This window comes from Triticum urartu, chromosome 2A, assembly GCF_056163025.1.
Source record: "Triticum urartu cultivar PI428250 chromosome 2A, HENAU_Tu73, whole genome shotgun sequence".
Lineage (NCBI taxonomy): Eukaryota > Viridiplantae > Streptophyta > Magnoliopsida > Poales > Poaceae > Triticum > Triticum urartu.
In genome coordinates this window covers 603,509,764-603,537,760 of record NC_141874.1, presented here as the reverse complement: position 1 = coordinate 603,537,760, position 27,997 = coordinate 603,509,764, and the positions used below count along the sequence as shown (strand labels likewise).

Here is a 27,997-nt window from a genome sequence, read left to right as displayed (position 1 = left end):
TTGAACCAAGCCTCTAACCCACCTTGTCCTAGCAAACCGTTGTTTGGCTATGTTACCGCTTTGCTCAGCCCCTCTTATAGCGTTGTTAGTTGCAGGTGAAGATTGAAGTTTGTTCCTTGTTGGAACATGGAGATGTTGTTCCTTGTTGGAACATGTTTACTTGTTGGGATATCACAATATATCTTATTTAATTAATGCATCTATATACTTGGTAAAGGGTGGAAGGCTCGGCCTTATGCCTGGTGTTTTGTTCCACTCTTGCCGCCCTAGTTTCCGTCATATCGGTGTTATGTTCCCAGATTTTGCGTTCCTTACGCGGTTGGGTATAATGGGAACCCCTTGACAGTTCGCTTTGAATAAAACTCCTCCAGCAAGGCCCAACCTTGGTTTTACCATTCGCCACCTAGCCTTTTTCCCTTGGGTTAGGCCAGCACAAGGGTCATCTTTATTTTAACCCCCCCCCCCCCCCGGGGCCAGTGCTTGTCTAAGTGTTGGTCCGAAATGGGCAGCCTGTGGGGCCACCTCAGGGAAACTTGAGGGCTGGTTTAACTCGTAGCTTGACCTATCCGGTGTTGCCCTGAGAACGAGATATGTGCAGCTCCCATCAGGATGTCGGCACATCGGGCGGCTTTGCTGGACTTGTTTTACCATTGTCGAGGATGTCTTGTAGAACCGGGATACCGAGTCTGATCGGAATGTCTCGGGAGGAGGTCTATTCCTTCGTTGACTGTGAGAGCTTGTCATGGGCTAAGTTGGGACACCCCTGCAGGGTTATGAACTTTCGAAAGCCGTGCCCGCGGTTATGGGCAGATGGGAATTTATTAATGTTCGGTTGTAGAAAACCTGAAGTTGACCTTATTTAAAATGCATCAACCGCGTGTGTAACCGTGATGGTCTCTTTCCGGCGGGGTCCGGGAAGTGAACACGGTGTTGGAGTTATGCTTGATGCTAGGATCACTTCTTGATCATAGTTGTTCGACTGTGCTTTGCCTTCTCTTCTCGCTCTCATTTGCGTATGTTAGCCACCATATATGCTAGTCGCTTGCTGCAGCTCCACCTCATACCTTTTACCCTTCCTATAAGCTTAAATAGTCTTGATCGCGAGGGTGCGAGATTGCTGAGTCCCCGTGGCTCACAGATACTTCCAAAACCAGCTTGCAGGTGCCGATGATGCCATTCCAGGTGACGCAACCAAGCTCAGGAGGAGCTCGATGAAGATCTTGTCCTTTGTGTTGTTTTCGTTCTAGTTGATCAGCAGTGGAGCCCAGTTGGGGTCGATCGGGGATCTGTGTAGCATTTGGGGTAGTCTTCTTTTATTTTGGCTCCGTAGTCGGGCCCTGATTGTATTTGGATGATGTAATGCTTTATTCATGTATTTGTGTGAAGTGGCAATTGTAAGCCAACTATGTATCTCTTTCCCTTATGTATTACATGGGTTGTGTGAAGATTACCTCACTTGCGACATTGCTTTCAATGCGGTTATGCCTCTAAGTCGTGCTTCGACACGTGGGAGATATAGCCGCATCGAGGGTGTTACAATTGTAGACATAGAAATTTTCAAAATACATACGGATCTGAATGTGGCAGACACCTTGACTAAACTTCTCTCACAAGCAAAACATGATCACACCTTAGTACTCTTTGGGTGTTAATCACATGGTGATGTGAACTAATTATTGACTCTAGTAAACCCTTTGGGTGTTGGTCACATGGTGATGTGAACTATTGGTGTTAAATCACATGGCGATGTGAACTAGATTATTGACTGTAGTGCAAGTGTGAGACTGAAGGAAAAATGCCCTAGAGGAAATAATAAAGTTGTTGTTTATATTTCCTTATATCATGATAAATGTTTATTATTAATGCTAGAATTGTATTAACCGGAAACTTAGTACATGTGTGAATACATAGACAAAACAGAGTGTCCGTAGTATGCCTCTACTTGACTAGCTCGTTAATCAAAGATGGTTAAGTTTCCTGACCATAGACATGTGTTGTCATTTGATGAACGGGATCACATCATTAAAGAATGATGTGATGGACAAGACCCATCTGTTAGCTTAGCATAAATGATCGTTTAGCTTTATTGATATTGCTTTCTTCATGACTTATACATATTCCTCTGACTATGAGATTATGCAACTCCCGAATACCGGAGGAACACCTTGTGTGGTATCAAACGTCACAACATAACTGGGTGATTATAAAGATGCTCTACAGGTGTCTCCGAAGGTGTTTGTTGAGTTGGCATAGATCAAGATTATGATTTATCACTCCGAGTATCGGAGAGGTATCTCTGGGCCCTCTCGGTAATGCACATGACTATAAGCCTTGCAAGCAATGTGACTAATGAGTTAGTTGCGGGATGATGCATTACGAAATGAGTAAAAAGACTTGCCGGTAATGAGATTGAACAAGGTTTAAGGACACCGACGATCGAATCTCGGGCAAGTAACATACCGATGACAAAGGGAATAACGTATGTAGTTATGCGATTTGACCGATAAAGATCTTCGTAGAATATGTAGGAGCCAATATGAGCATCCAGGTTCCGATATTGGTTATTGACCGGAGATGTGTCTCGGTCATGTCTACATAGTTCTCGAACCCGTAGGGTCCGCACGCTTAACGTTCGATGACGATTTGTATTATGAGTTATGTGTTTTGGTGACCGAAGTTTGTTCGGAGTCCCGGATGAGATCACGGACATGACGAGGAGTCTTGAAATGGTCAAGAGGTAAAGATTGATATATTGGAAGGTTATATACGGACACCAGAATGGTTCCAATAAAGTTCAGAGATTTTTCAGAGTACCGGGAGGCTACCGGAACCCCCCGGGAAAGTTAATGGGCCTATTGGGCCATAATGGAGAGAGGGAGACTTCCACAAGAGGTGCCCCTGCAAGCCCAAACCGAATTGGACTAGGGTTGGGGGGCGCGGCCCCCCTTTCCTTCTCCCTCTCCCAAGCCCAAACCGAATCGAGTTTGACCACGGCCGGTCCTTGTTGAAGGTTAAAACAACACACTTGACGAAAAATCGTTATGGTTTTGATGCGTAGGTAAGAACGGCTCTTGCCAGAAGCCCATAGCAGCCACGTAAAACTTGCAACAACAAAGTAGAGGACGTCTAACTTGTTTTTGCAGGGCATGTTGTGATGTGATATGGTCAAGACGTGATGAGATATAAATTGTTGTATGAGATGATCATGTTTTGTAAAAGTTATCGGCAACTGGCAGGAGCCTTATGGTTGTCGCTTTATTGTATGAAATGCAATCGCCATGTAATTGCTTTACTTTATCACTAAGCGGTAGCGGTAGTCGTAGAAGAAATAGTTCGCGAGACGACAACGATGCTACGATGGAGATCAAGGTGTCAAGCCGGTGACGATGGAGATCATGACAGAGGTGCCGTACGTTCAATACTTGGATCGGTTGGATTGTGAAAATGTTCAACTACATCAACCGCGTTACATAATGCTTCCGCTTTCGGTCTACGAGGATACATGGACACACTCTCCCGTCTCGTTGCTATGCATCTCCTAGTTAGATATTGCGTGATCGTAAGAATTTTTTTGAATTACTACGTTTCCCAACACTCGCCAACTGCATCGCGCTGCAACGATCACTGGTGGACAGGGGCGGTAGCTCGACATCCGCTTTGTCCGCTGTCACCCGGAAACACAGTGCGGACGCCGGCGCTGACCCTCGTGCAACTCCGCTTCCCACTGGCCTCTCCAAGGCCCACTCCAACCTCTTCGGCGGCTGCTCCGCATGGTCACCTGTGGGTGCTCGTGCCCGCAGCACCACAGATACGGACTCCCAAATCGAAGGCGTGCGCCGCACGCCGTGAGAGGCAGTAGGTGAGCGAGAAGGCGGTTGTGGTGGAGGTAGCTTACTCTTGTCGGTCCCATGTCCAGTCGATGGTTGATGCGGAAGAGCAACTTGTTGTGGCGGTCCTCTGCTGCTTGTTCACCACGGCTTAGACCGTCACAAGAACGCCAAGGCGCTTCGGCTTGGCATCGAGCTGTCGAAGTGAAAGCCGTCTGGCTGGCAAAGCAGTAGGCGCGCGTTGTCCGTCGGATGGCCGACATCATCTCCTCCTCCGATGTCTCCGACGGCTTCGATGACCCCCCCCCCTCCCTCCCGTCGCCGACGCCTACACAGAGGGCTATAGCCGTACCTACAACCGCAAGGGGAAGGGTTAGCTTGGAAACGGTGAATTCTGACGGCCCTGACTGTCGTCGTTTACTATTTTAGTTCATTTCTAGTTTTATTCTATGTATGTTTGATCGACGAACAATCTATTTTTGTACTATGAACTATGATGCTATGCCCGTATATGCATTTTGATCTATACTCGTCTATTATTAGCCTATATCATAGAGAGAGAGAGAAAACAATGGACAACTTCACTGTTGGCTTACCCTGGCCCATTGGGTTAGATTTGATATTATCTGCAAACACATCCAAGGGCATTTAGAAGGCTGGATTTGCAAAGTCCGACCGTAGATGCCCTTAGATAACAATATACCCTGCAAAAAAAGTATCCTTTTTTGTTTTGTACTCTATTTTGGCAGCATGCATACATGGGAACTGGTTCGTAAAATGGACGTAATTTAAAGCCAATTAGCAGTGGGCGATCACTGTCATCCGTCGCACCAAACTGAGCAGAGAGAGAGAGAGAGAGAGCCGATCTCTGGAACGGGCGACGAGTCATGTCATCACAAACTAAAGAAGATAGCTTTGCACACGGAGCAAGGCACCCACTCATAAACACAATGTAGCCGCGCATTTGCATTGCTTTTCCACATCAAAGGCCACCTGAGATGAGATCGAGAGGGAGAGGAGGGTTAGATATTATGTGTGCGCACGGACGTGGACGTGGCGGCTTTATCCAACTAGGATCAAGAGGAACAAGCCGTAGTGAAAAGAGAGAGAGCACCAGAGGAGGGGGGCCTAAAGCAAGCTCGTAGGCAGCAGCAGGAAGCACTCAGTTTATTCGCGCCACTCTAAAAGAGGTAACCAACTTGGTTGGCAACGCGACGCAGAATCTAGTCTAGCAAACAAACGCCGCTCTCGCAGATCCCTCCCTTCCTTCCACCCCAAGAGTCAAAACCCTCGAAAAGCCAGGCTCCACCCCCCACACAGGGCCGGGCCAGGGCGGACGCACATCAGATTCCTTGGGGAAAGAAAGAAAGAAAGGCGGGTGACACCGTGACAGAATCCACTCCTCGCCCGAGATTCCAAAGGCCGCCCGGATACTATTTCTCCCCCCGTCTCCCCCTAGTGCTCCCGCAACTATGGATGGCCAGCCTTTGCCCCCGGCTGACCCGCGCCCTGCTCGCCAATGCCGGCGAGGTTATATGGCTGCCCGATGAGTCACTCGCGCACATATGCTTTACTCGCATTGCGTGGGTCCGCCTCCACATGCAGTAGTAGGATGCTACTCGTGTGTCGTGTGTAACTGTGCGGGGAGCGGGTGGCCGTACTGTGATGGATGCCCATATCCAGCGTAAAAGGAGGAGTGAAGATATGGATTCTGTACTGTGGCCCGAGGGGGGAGCGGATCAGAGCAGGGGGGCCGAGCCGCGAGCGATCCATGGATGATGGATTCGCATGCGAGATGCGCTTCCCTGTGGCTGCACAGCCGTTTGACGCAACGTCGGTCGGGCGCGCCCTAGTGGTGGCCTTGGCACCACCACTGCCGGGCGATCCAATTGGGCTAGCTCCGCTCCGCATAGGGGGCTCGTGCCCGCGGTGTGCCCCCCTCGTAATTGTTGAGTGGAAAGCTCGATGGATGCTCATGGCAGATATGCACAAGCGCGTGCTGGGTCAGAGCCTTAATCATGGCGCGGAGAAGGGGGAAGGCTGTGGTCCAGCCTTTAAATCATGCATGAGGCACCGAGGACGGGAACAGCTCAAGCGAGTAACAATGCACTGATAAAAGGTGGGTGGTAGAGTAGATCGGAGTGGACTGTCATCCTCGTGCTCAGATTCTACCGTTTGCAGCTGCAGACATTTTTTTTAACAAGGCTGCAGACCTTTTGGGGAACTCAAGGAAGGAAGCTATTCTTCATCTTCTGAGATACTACCCCCCTCCTGGTTTATTAGTCCCCTTCATATTCTATGTCAAATTTTGATCTTAAATTTAACTAATAAAATATTAATGCATGTCATAAAAATAATATAATTGGAAACTGCATTTAAATACAAATCCAACAATATAAATTTTGATGACATGCATTAATATTTTGTTAGTTGAATCTTTAATCAAAATTTAACACAAAATACAAAGAAGACTTAGAACATCTTTTATTTGAGGCAAGTTTTTTTTTTTGAGGGAAGAGTGACCAAGAACATCTTATGTACAAGAGAAACCGCCTAAACCAGTCGAAAGAAAAAAAGTGCCATCCTAAACCTGTTACCGGGGACGAAACCCACTTACAAGTGACTGTAAACATGGGGGCTATTTGCCCAGCAGAGTACAGCACCTTAGGCCACTTCCAAAATTACGTTAGTTCATCATTTGGGTTTCCATTTCGCAAGGCAGCGGTGAATTAAACCGCGATTTTAGTTAGCACCACGAGGCAGAAGGTCACCTTCCCCTGCCATAGCCATGATAGATCCCGCCGGCGATGTAGTACCGCTGCCGGCCGCGACCGCCTCTGTTTGAACCGTCCCATGAACCACGACCGGCCGAGCCGATACTGCCGCCTGCGCTGCTTCCTCCTTGACCCCAGAACCCAGTTTGGAATGATGATGCGTTGAATTCTTCCTCCTCCCTCTCGTTGTATTCCAGGATTTTCTGCTTGATGTTTTGCTTCTCCTCGAGCAGAGCCGCCTCTTGCTGCTTTGTGCTCTGAACGAGTGAGCAGTCCCCAGGAATGAGCATTTGCCTTGTCTGCTGCTTGTGCCCTTTCTTCACAAGCACCCTGACGCACACCTTGACCTCACTACCGCCCCCAGCATTACCACTTTCCTCAGCTGTAAGCTCTTCTCCACTCTCTCTTTCAGTGGCTCTCGAGTCCTTTGACCCCTCAACGATTTTCATCGGTACAGTCATATTCAAAGTGGATTTCACCCGTGGCTCCAACTTGCGCGACTCCAAGCTTTCCTGTAGAAGGGCCCTCAGCTCCCGATCAAAGTCTTCCTGCTCCTTAGGGTCAACTTGCACCACCTTATGTCTAACCTGGACCCTTTCTTCTTCATCAGAACCAGAAGGCCTGGTGTCATCGTCATCTACAACCCCATTCCCTGACCTGCCATCTGAGTTTTCTTCGTACAGAGAATCTCCATCTTCACTTCCATCGCGATAGATGCTTCTGCTACCTGAGTAGCTTTCACTGTCTGCTACTTCTTCGTGGCCCCTGCCATTTTTGTCAGGCCTGTTTGCTGAGCTCTTGCAGCTGACATCAGAAGCAGCACTTTCGGATTGTTTCGTCTTCTCATTTTCTTCAAGCTCAGCCAGAGCAGAAGCCAACAGTTCTGGAGATGAATACCTAGTCATGTTAGGCCGTAGCTCAGCAAACATGTCCTGCACCAGTTGTAAAGTAAATTAGGAGCTATACTCACTTTAGAGACATCTCTTAATCAGTTAATCTATAGAAGGATAATCACATATACTGTGGTCTAGCATGCTATTTGAGTACTGCACAATTTGCTAACCAAATTAAAGCAGTTCAACATGGAAGTAAAAGACTAAGCACAATAAACCGGTCTAAGAAGTAAACAGTTCCATGTCCTCCAACATAGTGCACAGGATATCTAAAACAATAATAACAGTGTGCCATAAGTTACAGTCGACGCTAAGTTGCTGACTGACTTTTGTCAACAACGTATTATTATGAATTGGATAATACAAAGTCGAGAATATCCAGTTACTTATACGCATTTGGCATTCCTAAATGCACATATCTCTCTAGATATTTTGCATATTGGTGACAGACAAAGTACCCCTTGCTTCCATACTAAGTTTGAAGCCAACCCACTCAACATTGCAGGTCAAAATGTTGAAATGTCACTACCAACTATATCCAGATAATTTCTCTATCTCTCAAGTCACAGCCTGATAGCTATGATGTCCAGAAAAGAGACAAAACAAGCAGAACTGTATTGGCTCACCTTGCACTGGACATTCAACTTGATGTATCATAACAGTTCTTCTCCACTTACATTGTATCATAACCATATGCTTACATATATTCCCTCCGTTCCTAAATATAAGTCTTTTTAGAGATTCCAATAGAAACTACATACAGATGTATATAGACATATTTAGAGTGTAGATTCACTCATTTTGCTCCGTATGTAGTCCATATTGAAATCTCTAAAAAAGACATATATTTAGGAACGGATGGAGTACAATGAAGACTCGACATGCATTTATGCTTTAAAAATGCAACATCTAGTAAGTTGCTGGTGTTTAGAACAACATTACCTGCACATCAAACTCAACATCAAGTGGCAATGGCCCTTTGTTCAGAATATATCTTTGAAAATGTAGCAAAAATCTGTCAAGCTTTCTTTTTGAAGAGCCTCTATCAAAATAGTGACCACACGTCTGGAGAAGTGTAACAATCATCCTTATCCTAAAGAAATCTTCTGGGGGATCAAGCAGATCTTGCTGCACAGGATTAATCCAAAGGATAAATTCACTTATGTGACAAATTACATTGATTCCTTTAGAATAGATGATTAAGCATGCGCAAGGCATTAGAGAGAAAGAATGAGAATCTAGTAACTTCTTTACGTTTGCAGCATACTTATCCAGGATCGCAGAAAAGAGATGCAAACCTTTTTTGGGGGAGATTCACAAGGCATACAGTTCGAATGAATAATTATGCATACCAAGCACGTTAAACAATGAATTTAAGAATAAAAATAAGTTGAAGAATAGCACGGTAAAAGGTACTCTAGTTATCAAGAACATTATCATATTTATAAGAGCATGTGTTTCTTTAAGACATACTAAATTGGAAAAACTTCGCACTGTATAAGCTAGAAAATGGATTGCTGAAATAACAATATAAAGAAAACAAAGTAAAGATAGCTAGTAAGTTTGGATGTGTTTACTCACTTCCAGTGTTCCATGACCAAATACAGTAATAAGGTACAATGTGTCAAATATAACTGATGAATCAATATGCTCGTAGTTATACAGCTCCCCAAGGAATCGCATGTGGGCAAGTTGTCGCTGTTGCATTGCATAGTCATTCAGCTCAAGTCCAACTCTAATCTCTTCTAGAACCTGAATCCAGATACAAGGAAACCACTACATCAGCTAATCCTTTTATAATCAAAGTGTCATTAAATAAAGGGGATCAAACTTTGTTCCTTGATATACTATGTTACTGTTACATATGCGTAATACAAGATTTTTATAATGCTCTACAAAATAACAACATGCTAGTAATCTCAACTAAAAAGACAAAATAAATCTCAAATACAAAAATATACGAAAATATGGAATACACTTGCTAAGCATTTTTTAAAGAACAGTCAGAGCTCAAGGAAAGAAAGAAGAAACAAAGTTGAGCACCAAACACAGAGAACGTAAAGAGAGAACGGAGATAGACATACGACTATACGAGTGCACATGATAGGCTGGAAAACTGGTCCACTATTCATGGTACAACTTTACAGGCCATATATAATATTTTTATGTGAAATGTGAAATGAATTCTGCTACCGACTTCTCATGCAATGGTTTACCGTCTCAGCCAAAGTTTTTCCAAACCATCTGTTTCAGCAAGGTAACTCACCTCATCTACCACAGCCACATGAAAATCATCATGATAGTGACTAAGACCAGCAGTTAGAAGAGCAATCAGATGAACTTGGCTATATTTTCCCTTGTGAACCTTGAGAAAACATTTCACCAGGTACTCCTCACACTCAGCCCAAGGTAACTTGCGTAACTGACGAAGAACATGCTGAACACTTGTTTTATCAAGATCTGAGAAAAGCAGCTTCCTTATGTACTGCATGCATAGAAAGACAATATTAGTTCTTCAATGTAACAATTTATGCACACATAAGTCTGAAAATACCAGAAAGAACAGAAAAAGATAAAAAGACTTACCTGATGCAGAGGTGGCCGGACTTTAGAGACTCTGGCAGATCTTTCTGGTGGTTTGCATAAGTAATAGGCGTTCTCTACAAGTGTGCTGTGGTGTGGATCCAAATTCTTCACATTTTTCAACCTCCTCAGTATTTCCAGCATGTTTGACATGCGAACTGTAGTTCCTTGTGAGAGATAAAGAAAGCGCCCGCAGGTCTCAAGAAGATTGCAGGCCACATCAATGTTATGATGGCTAAAATCATCTAGGCAAGCCTGAAAATGCAAATGATCACAATGACCAAATTAAGTTGGCAGTTGCAAATTGATTGATTTGTGGTGTTGCAAGCTTGCAATATGATAAATTATATCCATTTTGTATGGATGTATGCACGCTAGTCATGCTGCCAACTTCTAAATAAAGATCATGAAGTGAGGGGCATTCAGCGTAGCTATGGCTATCTGCCGCGTCGGATCATGGCACCTTCAGCCCATCAACTTTACAAAAGAGATAATGAAGTTGGGGCATTTGTCAAAGGCGCATTCAGCATAGCAGCAGCCAGCTGTGCATCAATACCAGATAAGGATGTGAAGGGGCAACCGGCCAGGGGATAGGGTCACATTGGGCAAAGACATCATTCTGCATAGTGGCGACTCAGCCGGATTACAGCACCTTCGACTTGTCAACTTTAAATAAGAATAATGAAGGGCGCGTTCCGCAAAACCCTTCAATGCCTAGGGTCTCTCCAGTCCTTCACAAGTGAGAGGATTTGCGCAATTGAGTAGGGTGTAATGCTTTGGCAACTAAAAGGATAAAAGTTAATAAGCACAAATGAGCGTGCAGCTTGGACCTCGCACACAGAAAAGGTCTAATAGTTGCCAGCTGAGCACAAGCTCCCAGCTAGCTCGCAACAAAAGTGGAAAGTTGGGATATGGTCTTACCAGAAGAAAACAGACAGGCGAGAATTTTTCATCGGAGAAAGACAAAATCAATAGTGTGGTCTGAAACCTTCATCCGCAGGAAATGCCATGCCTTTCCATGTGGTCAGAAATTACCCACGTGATCACAGCATGACACATCCACTTGTATCAGTGATTTGGAACATACATAGCTAACTATGTTTCCCAGCCTATCTAGTTAACCTTTGTCCTGCCTACCACATTTAGTGCGCTAATTATTATTCCACGTGGAACAGAACTATTCTGTACCATCCAAAAGGTAGTTAAACAAGAACACAGGGAATTTAAAAACTCAACAGAAGCATAATAAACAGGAAAGCACTAATTCCGTAACTGGATTTATTTGATTTGCTTACCTTCAAACAACTAAAAACAAGGCCTGATGGAGCAATATTGAATTTGCACAATTCCCCAATAAATCTAATATTTCTAATTTTTGTTTCGATTTTGATCTGATCCTGAAAGGAGGAATATAACAGAGAACAATAATTAGTGCTGCAAAGTAGATAACCCTGTTAGTTATACTGAATTTGAATTACATATGTCACCACAGAACAATGGAGCGGTAAAAAAATTGAAAGAACCAAAAACATTTTTTCTTACAAGTGTCAAATAAAACAGTGTATTATCGACAACAAGGACCAGGAAATACATGAATACGAGACAAACCTTCTTGTTCATCAAAAAGTTAAACTCTTCTTCAAGCATTGACAAGAGCATACTTGGGAGATCCTTCATGCATGTGGACAAAGTGGCAACTAAACGGGAGTAGAAAGGTAACAGTTCCAACGAAGTCCTTGGAACATTGAATAAAGCTCGTGCAAGTTTCTTCCTGTTTGCTTTAGAATTCAGATAGCAAAACTCCACCTGAAAGAATGAATAAATGGAGTTTAAGAATAAGGTGGAACCATCTCAAATGCACAGAAGTATGTAATGCAGTTGACCAGTTGTCAACTTGTTATTACCGTCAATTGGTCAATTAGATCTCGGCTCACACACCTTGGCAGCCTCTGAAGCAGGTTGTCCAAACTTGCGCCATCTGTGACTCTTACTTTTTCTCTTTCAATATCTCCTTTTTGATCAGCCTCTTTTTCTTTAGAAATTTCTTTGCCTGTTTTATCTTTTTTTTCTCTATTCTTGGATCCAACATTTGTTTTTCCTTCCAACTGGTGCTCAGGGACAGAAGCTTCAGCATTGTTTTGAACTTCAGCTCCTTGTTCCAATTTATGCTCCTAAAACAAAATTTAGCATATTTGCCACAGATTGGTCAAATACTTTATGAAGATATAAATAAAGTGGGGTCAGGTGCAATGGCCTAGAAAAAATCTAGCAGCTATCTCAAAAAAAGGTACTCCACACTAAAAGGTTAATTAGCATAAGTCATGACAGTAGGGGGGAGACGATGGCAGCATGTGATAAAAAGACAAGGAAGTATGCGGGAGTAACCAAACGGGGGCAAACTTTCAAGTAAAAGAAAATATGGAAAATTTAGAATAAAAAGAATGAGCTGGCTACATAGTCAGAAATTACCAACTCGACATGGCAATATTTGATAATTCTGTTCATTAAGACAAATATTATTGAACATCATGTAAGCTCCATTTGGCGTCACTGTTTATTATGATAATCTTGTTTGCTTGACCCATTTTTAGGTGTTTGACTAGCTACTTTTGTCAGTCTAATTGCAAAACATATGAGATTAGATGTAATGGTGATCATTGGATAACATAATTTATCTAGCTTTAGTTTCATTACCACACAGAATTTCGCAAGTTCCTCACGGTAATTTTAAAGATGAGCACACAAAAGCAACCACAAAATGAGCCTTTATGTTGTACAGCACAAATTTCGTGAGTATGAGAGACCCTTCTTACACCAGTTTGTTCGTGAACCTTTCCATGTTGATCTACCAACTTTGGTTCAGCTTCTCCCAATAGTACACCAGGCACGAATACTCTGCTCAAAAGGATATACATAGGTTCAAAATAATGACATAGTACAATTACTGCAGTTCTCCAAACTGTAGACGGAAGTAAAATATGATCAAAACGCAGGGAAACCTGAGATCAGGCAAAGACTCATAAAATGCCTTTGTGTCTTCATCATCCCAGATAGGTTCTACTGCAGAAAAATGTTTCCCAGAAGGGGATAACTCTGACGCCGTAGTTACCCTTGTTGTATGTCCATCATCTGGCATAACAGGAGGCTGCATATCAAGAGCTTCAGCTAAGCTGCAAGAGAACATATTTGAATGTTTCACAAGATTTCTGCAAGCAGATGTATATGGTCCAAAAATATGCCAATAAACTAAACAACAAAGTGAAAAACATAATTGAAGCAACAGTTTATTTATTCTCTCCTCAACAGTTTCTGTTGTTTAAAATATAGAGAAAGCTCAGCCGAACAACAGAGACTGTTAGCCATCTGCAGACTACCATGATAGTGATAGGCACTATATTGACTGCTAAAATTACTAGTTAACTAATTCCGAACCATAGGTTCTTCTTTTTGGTGAACTAGCAAAAGGGCCCGTGTGTTGCAACGGGAGAAAAAAATCCTTATCACCAAAAATAATTTTGCAAAGGAAAATTCGCCACCCACGTCCTCAATTTGAACACAACACCCCACTCGTGTTACGGCTTATTCTCTCTCCATGTATTTGTTGATTGCAATGAATGACAACATATTAGAAACTATAATAATGTAACTAAAGATCAAGTGTCCACAATATTCTCATAAAATGCAAATGTTGAAAGGCTATGCTACAAAATATAGTATAAAGTGGAATTAACATCGGGGCTAGATTTGCCAATACAACGAGCAAATGGTGTGCTAATAAGTTTGCCAGGAATATGTTAGAAAAGCAACAAAAGCGCTAGCACATCACTCAAAAAACAGGTAAATACAACATATTGTGCAAATTAGCTAAAGAATCACCCTCATACAAAAATATAGGGGTCAGAAAACAGGCAGAATATCCACCCCATTATTTAATTCTGTTTTTGTTGGCCCCCATCACGCATGTCGCAATATCAGGGCTTAATTTCTTTGCCTATTTAATGGGTCTTTCCTTTTTCTCCCATCAACCGTTCATGCAAGTCCCTCTCTTTAATTCCATTTCACCATTTACTGGTTCTTTTACCCATTTACTGGTTCTTTCCTTTCTCTCATTGCCCACCATAATCCCACCAACATGCAAGTCCCTCTTTAATTCCTTTTTTGATAGCCCACCGCCACGCACGATTTTATGGATCTTTCCATTTTGCGATTGCCCTCGTAACGTCCCATCTTGCCTCTGTGTACTGATTTTCTAGTCTGCTTGTTGATTTAGACACGTGCTAACATATATAAATCGGTAGATTTTGATGTAAAAAATCGATACGGGGCTATTTAATGGATGAACCGAAATTGCTGCTATGTTGCCTCGCTTGGGCCTTGGGCCGGAAGAAGCAGCCCAAATAGAGGTGAGCTTCGTAGTTGGGCCGACCCAAGGCCTATCTCCCCCTCCTTAACCTAGCGTCAGGGGAGAGCCTCTGATCGATCCCCATCTCCCCCCGAGCGCCGTCACGCGCAGGAGAGGGCAGCGCCCACTCCCAATCCCCCTCTCTCCCTCGATCCCCTCCCATGGGGCCTACTCATGCTCGCGCACTGACCCACCGCCCGACTTCCATTCCGGTGGAGCTCCGCTGCCCTTCTCAGCCCCCTGTTTCTCCTCCTCGCCTCGGCTTCGTGCGCCCACAACCCGACCTTCGCGGCCATGGCCGGCAGCCGAGCAGCCCCTGCCAAGCCGCCTCCCGTCTTCCTCGGCTCCGGCCACCTCTACCACGCGCGCGCGCGACCAGCACCACCTTGATCCACCCAGCCGCCCTGCTTCCCTCGAAACGTTTTTTCCAGATCCACTAAAACAGGGAGTGCGGGTTTAATAATAAAAAACACAAGGGTGTCTTTGCAATAACGTCGCGACGGTGAACCCGACAGAATCAATGTGTGCTTTATTAGTAGGTAAAAGATAAAAGATAAAAGATGAAGATATACTTGACACTTGGTCCTTTCGCCATATGACCAACACATTAACTTCAGTTTTGTAATAGAAGATAAAGATGAAGGAGCAGTAAAATAAGAGTAAAAATTGAAAGGAACTTCAATTAAGCGAATAAGGTGAACTACTTGTGCAGCTGCATGAGAGATAAATAAATATGGTGGTACATGTCTCGATAAGGAAGCTCACGATGAAACGCAGCGCAATAACTGATCGAAAGATTTCCGAAGCTTCTCATACAAGGCAGTATTCTCATCACTTAGTTCCCCTTTGACATTTAAAATCTTTGCATTTTCAGACTCCATTGCACGAAGAGACTGCACGGTGGATGTTATGCATGAAATGGCAGCATAATAAACATGCTGAAGCAATAATTGAGCAAAAGATTAGCCTAACAACATTATGTTGGAAAAGTTTTATACCGCATGTTCTGACTGGAGAATTGCAACTGCGGCATCATAGTAAGAGCTCAAGGATTTCTTAAAGAACGTCTTCAGATCATCGGTAATATTGAGGCCCATAAAAAACTGCAGCATATAGAATAAATGCCGTGAATAGCAACAAGTGGTTAGAACTGTACAATTACCTCATTGTGGAACAGAGCCAGTCACTGAAAGAACTAATTGCACGTATCAATGAGCCTAAGAAAAGGTAAACATGTTGCTAATGATGGCACGTCAGCAGAATAATTCAGATTATCATATGCATACATCATTGCGCTATACGAAAAGTTACATTTGGGGGCCTGCAGATTTGCCCATTACTGTGAAGACAGAGACATGTATCATATCTTTTTTCGACATTTTAGGGGGGTTTCTTGATGTCTGCATATATAAGAATGTACCCCGGGCCACAATGAAGATTACTGAATTACTACAGACAGATCACCTCTACCATTTTCTTTATGATCAGCTACTACACAATTAAACTAAAATTTGGCTGACCTCATCATAAGCTTCTTGCCCATGTTTTTGTAATCCAAGAAAATGCTTTCCTTGGCGAGCAAAACTAGCAAGGAGAGTCAAATTTGTCTGAGTTGTTTCACGGTCCTTCAAATGTTCCACCGACGTCAGATCCTTTATAATGTTTATGAAAGTACTAGCATCTTCAACAATTCCAACAAAATACAATTCCATAAGAAGCTTCAGTGTGCTTCTTTTCTTCATGGCCCTTGAGTTCTTATCTGGATCTATATCATCTCCAGCTTTCCCTGGAAAGAAGGCTTTCAGCAGTCCTTGAATAAGGCAAGGAGAGAAGTCCTTGTACCTTTGATGAAGTAGCGAGCATATCTGCAACAAATAAGATTAACAGACAAGTATTCCATCATATGAATTTCACATCCACACATGTAAAACATTTGAGAAAATGAGTTTTGTCAAATTTATTAATCATTTGGAGATCAAGGGAATAATGCAAATAGTAACATGGGCTACATGCCAATAAATAAAAATAAAGTAAAGTTCATATGCAATGATGTGCAAATCAGATATAGGTAAAAATACACATTAATAACTGGGGGAAAATAATCAGACTGAACAAATTTAGAATATATCTACCAGATAAGGAAAACCATTGTACATGTATCGGTGGTTGCTCCCACTATCTCAACCATGAAACAATGCCTTCAGATCTGTGCACATTCTCTCACCCTACTAGAAACGTAGTGTGACAGAGTGCGCACAGATCTAAGGGCACATTTCGCGACTGAGGTAGTGGGAGCATCCATCCATACAAGCACAAACCCACTCATGGACAGGAGATTATGTAATCAATAGAAACAACTGATTTAAGACATGGTAAAAAGTTTATATAATCAAATATGGTGAGCAGGGATGTGAGACAGAACCTAAGAATGCATTAAGAGTTCAAGACTAGGAGGTACTGTAACTACTATACCTGAACAGCAGCTTGTATATCAGCAGAACGAAGTTTGGCCTCACAAATGTAAGAAACTGCTTCACTGACAAATTTGCTTAGATTCACACTTTTCAATTCTTCCATTAAGCCATCCTTTTGTTCATCGTTTATCGCTTTGAGCTTCTTGATAACTGCTGTGTTGCGCTTAATACTGGAATCAAGAGTTCTCAGGTGACTTGCATCTAAAATGAATGATTGACCACGTCATAATTATGTATTCCATGTATCAAGATAGAAACTTGTACATTCAAGACTCAGGTGAGCAAAACATCCGGAAAAGAATAGATAGAGGAAAAAAACAGACATAATGAACACTGTTCCAGCAGGCAGGCACATTAGGTTGTTTGTACAACCGCATGGAAAGTTGTGTCACTATAAGCTATAGGGGATCAATGAATGCTTGGTCCAAGAGAATTCCATGCTCTTTAACAAGGATTGGTCCAAGAGAATTCCATGCTCTTTAACAAGGATGCTAGCCAACGAGAAAACTGTGAAACAATTTGATTTCTAAACCTACACGTGTGAACTAGCTAGTAGCTACCAAAGCAAAGCATGGTTCACATTCCAAACCATGTTTTTATAGGATGCGTGGGTATGTATGAGTAACTCTAAACACTGCCCTGCCTCTAAGAAGCTCCATTTCATTATTTTTAGTATTACCACCTACATGTTTAATGGATATGTATCACTGAGTTGCAAATTAAGTCTAAATGAATGTGCTACTGATTTAGTCCTAGGAAGAGTATCGCAATAAACTTTCTTGCACATAGTAGGAACCAACTCATCTACCTACCGAGTTCTGCAACATCAAGATCTTATGAACTTCGTTTAGATAGGACGTAACACTTTACTATGTGAATTTCAATTCGTCCTGGTTAGACTAAGCAAATCACTAGAACTTCCATTAAATAGGCATTACTCAAAGAACAATGGAAGTACCAGGCCTCTCAGGGTTTAGGTTACTCTGGCGGAGAGCCGTCTTTACGTCAATAAGCTTCTTGTATTCTTCAAGACGGACCACCTACAAACAATCAACATTTAGAACAAATCAGAAATTTTGAACTTGAAGAAGTACGAAGATTGCAACATATACAATGACTGATTAATTCTACCCAGGCTTTTAAAGATGCGCGAGAGAAAAGAAGCTAAGTGCACAAGGCCATTTATTTAATTGGTGTGATGTTGCCAAAACATTTTTCCTTGATTTAAAATGCACTTGGCATCTTCTTAAAGGCATTTGGGCAGCTTGCTCACGGTGACATGGGAATAAAGAGGCAATAGGAGAGAATTTACACCAAATAATGCCAAGCAACTACCCTTAATCACTTTGTCTTGAACCTGACACAACTGTAATACTTTCAAAGGTGGGCTCTACATAGGGTGTACCCTACCTTTTGTTAACTATTGTTAGCCAAGCACGAGAAACCTAATCAAGTTAGACTACAGGGGTACTGCAGTATCATATATAAAAAGGTTAATGATATTATGAAATTCAAATACATCGTCACTACTGAATAACAATCCTCACAACTTTTAAAATCATTTACTCACAAGATATAGAGGTAATCCAAAATTCTACAGAATACAAACATAGTGAAACATACTGACGATAGTAACACTGTGGAAGGACAGGAATTAGTAAGTTTTAACTACAAGGTTGGAACATCAGTAAAATATCAGGCAGGCGGTTACACATTTTGAGGCTACTCATTTCGTATCATTGTTACTTGAGTTCTACCATTCTCACCTCATTGTTATGATGCCCCTCTTCATCCTGCTTTTTCCCCTCGTGGCTCTCATTCTCCATGTGCTCCATTCCTTTTCTCCGCAAGCCAGATGTGGACAGTCACGCCAAGCTGCCAAGCAAACTCAAAATGGCACATCAGCACTAAATATTTTGCTGGAACCTCAATTACAGAACGATAATCTCTAGATTAGAAAGAGCATAAGCACACGAAAACAAATTATCGGGGTATAAACCCTAGAGATAATACAGCACAGAGCTCGCCTGCTGCTCTGCTAGAAACCTAACGATGGTAACTGGAATTAATGCGTAACGGCCGTCACTAAGGGGCGGATCTAGATGGTGCGCAACCGACCCAGAATTCGTGGGGGCTGGACAGGAAGAAAAAAAAGGCTGATACCTTAAAACCCAATGTCCAGCATGACGAACGGCGTGCGGGAGCGGAGACACCAGGGTCGCGCTGAGGTAGAACGGGAACGGCGGTGGCGGTGACGCGCGTGAGAGGGGCAGGGGGTGTGGGGGCTGAGACGTCGGCGGTGGCCTCTAGGCACGGCACGGCACGGCGGCAGCTCTAGGGCACGGCGGTGACACCTGGGAGGAGAGATTTTGTGGGGGGTTCAGTTTGGAGCTTTGGATTCGGAGGGGAGAGGGAGAAAGAAACAGGACGATGGAGACGTGGAGGGGTGGAGGGGTGGGATTTCGATTGTCGCCGACTCGATGTCAATGGCATACCTGGCCTTTTTTTTTGAGAAAGCATACCTCTTTTTTTTAGCAATTCTTTAAGTGTTTTTGAGCATTTTTGGAAAGCATATCTGACCGTATGGGCCGTTTTTTTTCTGGGGCGTATGGGTCGTGCTTGCCCCTGTCCCCGCGCTCCTCCTACTCCGGGCAGAGCGGACTCCCGTCCTCCGACGACGATGATCGCCCGTACCCGCGCTTCCCGCACGCGGGGGGGGGCTGGGTGGCCGGAGTGGAGGACGGCAGGCCATCGCAAGTCCTGGGGCAGCGCCTTCGTCCGCCCGCGCAGGTGGCGTCCTCGGGCTGCAAGGGCATGCCCTCCGTGGGCCACAGGCGCAGCCACGACGGCGACGAGGCGCTGGCCAGCGACGGTCTTGGAAGGACACGCTTCTCGGGCGGAGCCGCGGCAAGGAGCCGGCCGCGCCTCCACCCGCCCCTGCGCGCAGTCGCACCCCAACCTCGCGTCGCAGACACGGTTCCTCCAAGGACAGGCGCGTCGACTGCGCCCCAAGGGAGAGCCGCTCTGGGGCTAGAACGGGCTCCAGCCGCTCCCGCGGGGCGTCCTCCTCGCGCGTGCCGGCAGCCTCTGCCATCCCGTTGCTCGCGCCGCCCCGGCCTCTGCCTTGTGCTCCGCGTGGCGCGCAGGAGGACGATCCGGTGGGCGCCTTCTTCGACGTGGCCGACAAGGTGTTGCCGCCTCCACCAAGGGTGGACGCGCGGGCGGCGGCAGTGGTGGACAAGCCACTCCGCTTCACTGACCAAGAGGGAGCTGGTAGCGGCTGCGACGACGTCATCGACATGGGTCCGGCCCTCTCACTCGCGCGCCACTCCCCCAGTCCGGCCACCACCCACACTGTGCAGCTCGGCGCGGTGACCTCCCAGGTTTGCCACCTGCAGATCGCCGGCGAGGGCGGGGAGGGGGCGGGCCAGCTGTTTGCCCCTGCTGCGCCATCCGCCCTGGGCAAGCCTCCTGCCAGAGCCAAGACGCCCGCCCGCCCCAGGCCTGCCGCGGTGCCGACCCGCCAGAGCGCCCGCCAGGCGAAGAACCCGTCCACCGTTCCGGTCAGCAGCGGGCAACGCTCCGCATCGTCCACGGCCTTGGCATCCTCGGGCCCAAAGAAATCATGACGGCCAAGGCGGCGGAGGCGCTCATCCGCCGTTTCGACGAGCCACTGTCTGACTCCGACATCAAGGTCATCGCGAAGCTCACGAACCTCGACGCCGCGGCGCTCAAGATTGCCGCGGGCATGCACGGTCCTGACGGAGAGGCCTCGCAGGCCACCACCTCTCCATGTTAGTGTCCCTTAGCCGTAGTAGTCTCCGGCGGCCCCATGCGCTCGGCTGGGGCGTGTCAGGTTTCTTCATGCAGTGTAATAGTGTAGGTCTCTTCAGAGAGCGAGGTGTAGCTGTTCGCCGGCGGAATTTGGGGCCTGTTGGTGGCCGCTGGCGATCCCCCGGACCGATGGTGGTGTATCTGTGTTTGTTTTCTTCTTGTAGTTGTAGTCGTCGGAGCTACCATCTGTTTCCCCATGAGTGATCCCAATTGCCCGATTATGAGTTGGAACGTGCGAGGTTTGAACTCACCGGCACGGCGGGAAGTAGTTTTGGAGACGGCGGAGGCGCACAAGCTGGCCATCCTATGCCTGCAAGAAACGAAAATCGACGAGTGGAGTAGGGCCCTAGTTAGGGAGACGGGAGGAACGCGGCTCGCCGACTGCGCCGTCCTCCCTGCCATGGGCACAAGGGGAGGAGTCGCAATCTTCCGAGACAGAAACAGAGTAGAGGTGCTCTCTCAGGCCGTCGGTTGCTTCTCAATCACTGCCAAGATCAGCATTGTCGCTAGCAGGGCTACATTCTGGCTCACCTCCGTCTACGGGCCGGTCGACGACGGAAGGAAGAACGACTTCCTGGCTGAACTGGCGCGGGCTGCTCCTTCGCCGGACGCCCCATGGCTCATCAACGGTGATTTCAACATGATATATGAGGCACGCGACAAGAACAACACCAACATTAATCGTAGGATCATGGGAAAGTTTCGTGCTGCGATCGACGCGGCTGGTCTCAAGGAGATTAAGTGCAAGAACAGAGGATTCACCTGGAGCAACGAGCGTGTGTCGCCAACCCTCGTCAGCATAGACAAATTCTTCTACACCACGGCCTGGGCATCCATGTTTCCATCCTACCTCCTTCATGCCCCATCTACCTCCTGCTCCGACCACTGCCCACTGCTGCTGGCGGAGGCGGAGGCGCCTCGCCGCGCAGCTCGCTTTCGTTTCGAGTCGTTCTTGCACTTTCGACACCACGGTGCACAGGGCGTGGGATCACCCGGTGGCCTCTAGCTGCGCCTTCAAGCGGATCAACACTAAGCTAGCTCGAGTGGCCCGTGACCTGAAGATCTGGGCCAAGGGTTTCTTCAGTGAGACAAAGCTCCAAATGCACATTGCAAATGAAATCGTGCTCCGCCTTGACATAGCTCAGGAAAGTAGACAGCTAACATTAGAGGAGCTGCAGTTGCGGAAAAAGCTTAAAATGCGTGTCCTCGGACTCGCTGCCATTGAGAGGACTCGGAGGAGACAGGCCTCGCGCGTCACCTGGATGCGCGTGGGAGAAGCAAAGTTGGCGTTCTTCCAGGCAAAGATCAACTCGCGGCGCCGGAAAAACTTCATCCATGCGCTGCACACCCAAGACTCTGTTGCCACCTCCCACGGCGACAAAGAGCGGATCATCCATGAGCACTTCCGCTCCACACTGGGTTCCTCATCGCCTCGCACTCGTACCATCAATTGGGGGTCCATCCAGCTGCCGTCCCTGCCGGTAGTCGGCCTCGATAACCCTTTCACCGAGGACGAGGTGTGGACTGCGATCTGCAAGTCCCCGTAGGAGAAGTCCCCGGGCCCGGACGGCTTCAACGACACCTTCTTCCGCTCGTGTTGGTCCATCATCAAGGGCGACGTCATGACCGCCTTCCACCAATTCTACAACCTCTCCGGCGGCGATTTGTCGATGATCAACAAGGCCACAATCATCCTCCTGCCTAAGAAGGACGGGGCAACGGAGATCTCCCACTTCAGACCAATCAGTTTGATCCACTCAGTAGCCAAGCTTATCTCCAAAGTTCTCTCCATTAGGCTAGCATCGGTCATCGACTCCATCATCTCACCGGCGCAGACGGCTTTCCTGAAATCCAAATGCATCCACGACAGTTTTCTCTTCGTGCAAAACTCCATTCGAGCTCTCCACCGCCGCAAGACGCTAGGGTTACTAGTTAAGCTAGATATAGCAAAGGGTTCGACACAGTCTCCTGGGAATACCTACTGGAGCTACTGCAGCAGCTAGGGTTTAGTGTGCGTTGGCGCGATTGGGTGGCCCGTCTGCTAGCCTCGGCTTCCTCTGCGGTATCGCTCAACGGCTCGACAGGCCCTGGAATCCTCCACCTCCGCGGATTGCGCCAGGGCGACCCGCTCTCCCCCTTCCTATTCATTCTAGCCATCGACCCGCTGCACCACCTCATTGAGGCGGCAGTAGAGCAACAGCTGCTGCATCGTCTACCTGGCCACGATCTCGCGCTCCGCGTCAGTCTCTACGCTGATGACGCTGTCATCTTCATAAACCCTAGACGTGAAGAAGTGAGCTCTCTGCTACAAATCTTCAGCAACTTTGGTAAGGCGACGGGACTTTGCATCAACCCAGCCAAGTCCACGGTCTCGCTGATCCGATGCGAGAGCATCAACGTCGGCGACGTGCTCCAGGGTTTTGCTGGCTCCATCGCCCCATTCCCCATCAAATATCTCAGGCTGCCAGTCTCTACAGGCCGCCTGAGATTGGCCCATTTCCAGTTCATCGTCGACAGAATCAAGGCAAGGCTCGCGGGTTGGAAGGGCAAGCTTCTGCCGCTGGCTGGGCGCCGCGTCCTCGTCCGATGCGTGTTGAGCGCCATGCCAACCTTCGCCCTCACTGCCCTGCGGGTCCCAAAGAAGATCATCAAGGAGATAGACAAGTGCAGGCGGCGTTTTCTCTGGCGCCAGGATGAGGAGATTTCGGGTGCCAGCTGCAAGGTAAACTGGCCTACAATCTACGCCCCGACGGAGCTGGGGGACTGGGCATTCCTGACCTGCAGCGCTTCGGCAGAGCGCTGCGTTTGCGCTGGCTGTGTACCGCCTGGCACCACCCGGAGCGGCCGTGGGTGGGCACGGACCTGCCTTGCGACCAAGCTGACAAGGCGCTGTTCGCAGCCTCCACTAGGGTGGCGATCGGGGACGGGGCTCGGGCCTCCTTCTGGATCTCCCCCTGGATCGGCCACGGCTGCCTCTCGCAGCAATTCCCAAGGTTGTTCAGCCATTCACGACGCAAGAATAGATCGGTCAGGGAGGCCCTCGGCGATGACATGTGGATCCGCGACCTCGGGCACGGCGAAAACCTGCACCTTCTGCCAGACGTCCTCGCCCTCCACCGCCAGCTTCAAGGGGCGGGCGCGCACCTGCAGTCGGAGGCGCCTGATGGCCTGACGTGGTGCACAGCGAGCTCCGGACAGTACTCAGCAAGGTCAGCCTACCTGGCGCAGTTCCAAGGAAGAACGGTCACCCAGTTCGATCGACTGGTATGGAAGGCCTGGGCGCCTGGCAAGATCAAATTCTTCGCCTGGTTGCTCCTGCAGGATCGGCTATGGTGCGACGACCGGCTGCAGCGGCGGGGATGGACCAACGCCTACTTCTGCCAGTTATGCGTCAGAAATTTGGAGTCCTTGAGTCACCTTTTCTGGGACTGCCAGGTGGCCGGATGTGTCTGGGCCGAGCTGGGACGGTGGCACGGCGGCTCAGCTCTCGCCCCGACCGGGAGTAGGAGCCACCACAGCTCCACCATGATTGTCCAAGGGATCCTGGAGCGCACACAGCAGCAATGGCGCAAAGGCGTTCGGACTCTGTGTTGGCTCGCTTGCTGGGAGATATGGCAGGAGAGAAACCATTGCACTTTCAGGCAGCAACTCCCATGTGTGCCAAGAATCATCAACTGCATCAGAGACAGCATCGAGCTATGGAGAATCACAGGAGCTACGTGCTTAGAGAGCCCCTTCGGGGACCCTCCTTGAGAGATAAACCCTCCCCCTTCTTTGGGTGTTGACCGGCTGTGGCACACCCTAAAACATCGATCCTAGGATCTACACCAACTTTGTTTTTCCCACTGCTTTCTGCTATGATCAATGAAAAAGCCAGCAATAGCTGGATCTTTCAAAAAAACATGTTGTTCTTTGAAAGAAGTAATCAAATTGTAGGCTATATACATCATCTAATTCTATCTAGGATTGTACCAATTTAGTATGTAGTTTCTTAATAAATTAGTCGTATTATATGGGGTATTGTAGCTAGTTCTATCTAGGGTTACAGTAATTTAGTATGCAGGTTCATATTAAATCTTGTGTGTTGTTTTCACAATTGAATGATTTCTTCTTCTTAATATAGCATGTTGTTCTAGATTTGGTAGTATGGTACTACTTCTTATTCTTACTAATACAATCTACTTATGAAGTATGTGTTACCCTATGAATCTTTGTTCACATTATTGATGACTGTGCTTAGTAACAAGTCATGTCTGACTCTACGCTTGTTGTTGCCAGACCAACACATCTGTACTACAGGATTAAAGAAGAAACACCGGAGGATGATTGTCCTATAGCCAAACATGTGCTGAGAAAAGATGTGGTCTATGAAATTGATATGGATTCACAGGGTTCACATGATACCAATTAGATTGATATAGGCTTAGTCAACGGGTCTGCAACATTCAGATCCGTATGTATCTTGCAAATTTCTATGTCTCCCACCTGAACTAGATCCCGGATGGAATTGAAGCGTCTCTTGATGTGCTTGGTTCTCTTGTGAAATCTGGATTCCTTCGCTAAGGCAATTGCTCCAGTATTGTCATAAAAGATTTTCATTGGACCCGATGCACTAGGTATGACACCTAGATCGGATATGAACTCCTTCATCCAGACTCCTTCATTTGCTGCTTCTGAAGCAGCTATGTACTCCGCTTCACACGTAGATCCCGCCACGACGCTTTGTTTAGAACTGCACCAACTGACAACTCCACCGTCCAATGTAAACACGTATCCGATTTGTGATTTAGAATCATCCGGATCAGTGTCAAAGCTTGCATCAACGTAACCATTTACAATGAGCTCTTTACATAAACAAGAAACATATCCTTAGTCCTTTTCAGGTATTTCAGGATGTTCTTGACCGCTGTCCAGTGATCCACTCCTGGATTACTTTGGTACCTCCCTGCTAGACTTATAGCAAGGCACACATCAGGTCTGGTACACAGCATTTCATACATGATAGAGCCCATGGCTGCAGCATAGGGAACATCTTTCATCTTCTCTCTATCTTCTACAGTGGTCGGGCATTGAGTCTTACTCAACTTCACACCTTGTAACATAGGCAAGAACCCTTTCTTTGCTTGATCCATTTTGAACTTCTTCAAAACTTTGTCAAGGTATGTGCTTTGTGAAAGTCCAATTAAGTGTCTTGATCTATCTCTATAGATCTTGATGCCCAATATATTGTTGGGGAACGTTGCAGAAAACAAAAAAAATTCTACGGTTTCACCAAGATCTATCTATGAGTTCATCTAGCAACGAGTGATCGGAGTGCATCTACATACCCTTGTAGATCGCGCGCGGAAGCGTTCAAGAGAACGTGGATGATGGAGTCGTACTCGTCGTGATTCAAATCACCGATGACCAAGCGCCGAACGGACGGCACCTCCGCGTTCAACACACGTACGGTTGGGAAGACGTCTCCTCCTTCTTCATCCAGCAAGGGGGGGGGAGAGGTTGATGAAGATCCAGCAGCACGACGGCATGGTGGTGGATGCAGCAGTGATCGCAGCAGGGCTTCGCCGTTCTTCTGCGAGAGGGAGAGGTGTAGCAGGGGAAAGGGAGGCGCCAAGGCTTGGGGTGCGGCTGCCCTCCCTCCCCCTCCTTTATATAGGCCCCCTAGGAGATGGGATCTCCTAGGGGGGGCGGCGGCCAAGGGGGAGGAGTGCCCCCCAAGGCAAGTGGAGGCGCCCCCTCCCCTAGGGTTCCCAACCCTAGGCGCATGGGGGGCCCAAGGGGGGGCGCACCAGCCCACTATGGGCTGGTTCCCTCCCCACTTCAGCCCATGGGGCCCTCCGGGATGGGTGGCCCCACCCAGTGGACCCCCGGGACCCTTCCGGTTGTCCCTGTACAATACCAGTGACCCCGAAACTCTCCCGATGGCCGAAACTGCACTTTCTATATATAATTCTTCACCTCCGGACCATTCCGGAACTCCACGTGACGTCCGGGATCTCATCCGGGACTCCGAACAACTTTCGGATTACTGCATACTCATATCTCTACAACCCTAGCGTCACCGAACCTTAAGTGTGTAGACCCTATGGGTTCGGGAGACATGTAGACATGACCGAGACGGCTCTCCAGTCAATAACCAACAGCGGGATCTAGATACCCATGTTGGCTCCCACATGCTCCTTGATGATCTCATCGGATGAACCACGATGTCGAGGATTCAAGCAATCCCGTATACAATTCCCTTTGTCAATCGGTGCGTTACTTGCCCGAGATTCGATCGTCGGTATCCCAATACCTCGTTCAATCTCGTTACCGGCAAGTCACTTTACTCGTACCGTAATGCATGATCCCGTGACTAGACACTTGGTCACTTTGAGCTCATTATGATGATGCATTACCGAGTGGGCCCAGAGATACCTCTCCATCATACGGAGTGACAAATCCCAGTCTTGATCCGTGTCAACCCAAAAGACACTTTCGGAGATACCCGTAGTATACCTTTATAGTCACCCAGTTACGTTGTGACGTTTGGTACACCCAAAGCACTCCTACGGTATCCGGGAGTTACACGATCTCATGGTCTAAGGAAAAGATACTTGACATTGGAAAAACTCTAGCAAACGAACTATGCGATCTTGTGCTATGTTTAAGATTGGGTCTTGTCCATCACATCATTCTCCTAATGATGTGATCTCATTATCAATGACATCCAATGTCCATAGTCAGGAAACCATGACTATCTGTTGATCAACGAGCTAGTCAACTAGAGGCTTACTAGGGACATGTTGGTGTCTATGTATTCACACATGTATTACGATTTCCGGATAACACAATTATAGCATGAATAAAAGACAATTATCATGAACAAGGAAATATAATAATAATCCTTTTATTATTGCCTCTAGGGCATATTTCCAACAGTCTCCCACTTGCACTAGAGTCAATAATCTAGTTACATTGTGATGAATCGAACACCCATAGAGTTCTGGTGTTGATCATGTTTTGCCCTAGGAAGAGGTTTAGTCAACGGATCTGCGACATTCAGATTCGTATGTACTTTACAAATATCTATGTCTCCATCTTGAACATTTTCACGAATGGAGTTGAAGCGACGCTTGATGTGCCTTGTCTTCTTGTGAAACCTGGGCTCCTTGGCAAGTGCAATAGCTCCAGTGTTGTCACAGAAGAGTTTGATCGGCTCCGACACATT

The 27,997-nt window shown here is 46.6% G+C and overlaps 1 protein-coding gene across 1 annotated transcript; it reads right to left on the bottom strand.

The window, feature by feature from the left end:
* Positions 1–6,287: 6,287 nt before the first annotated feature.
* On the bottom strand, positions 6,288–19,406 carry LOC125539109 (regulator of nonsense transcripts UPF2). Its single transcript, XM_048702472.2, has 17 exons — positions 19,117–19,406; positions 18,720–18,828; positions 17,912–17,993; positions 16,952–17,154; positions 16,000–16,344; positions 15,478–15,582; positions 15,245–15,372; positions 13,077–13,247; positions 12,891–12,972; positions 11,982–12,248; positions 11,686–11,883; positions 11,373–11,474; positions 10,081–10,332; positions 9,761–9,979; positions 9,076–9,246; positions 8,437–8,622; positions 6,288–7,533 (listed from the first exon to the last, which is right to left on the bottom strand). Exons 2-17 carry the CDS (start codon positions 18,786–18,788, stop codon positions 6,595–6,597), a joined length of 3,519 nt encoding a protein of 1,172 aa, XP_048558429.1. The 5' UTR covers positions 18,789–18,828; positions 19,117–19,406; the 3' UTR covers positions 6,288–6,594.
* Positions 19,407–27,997: the final 8,591 nt, after the last annotated feature.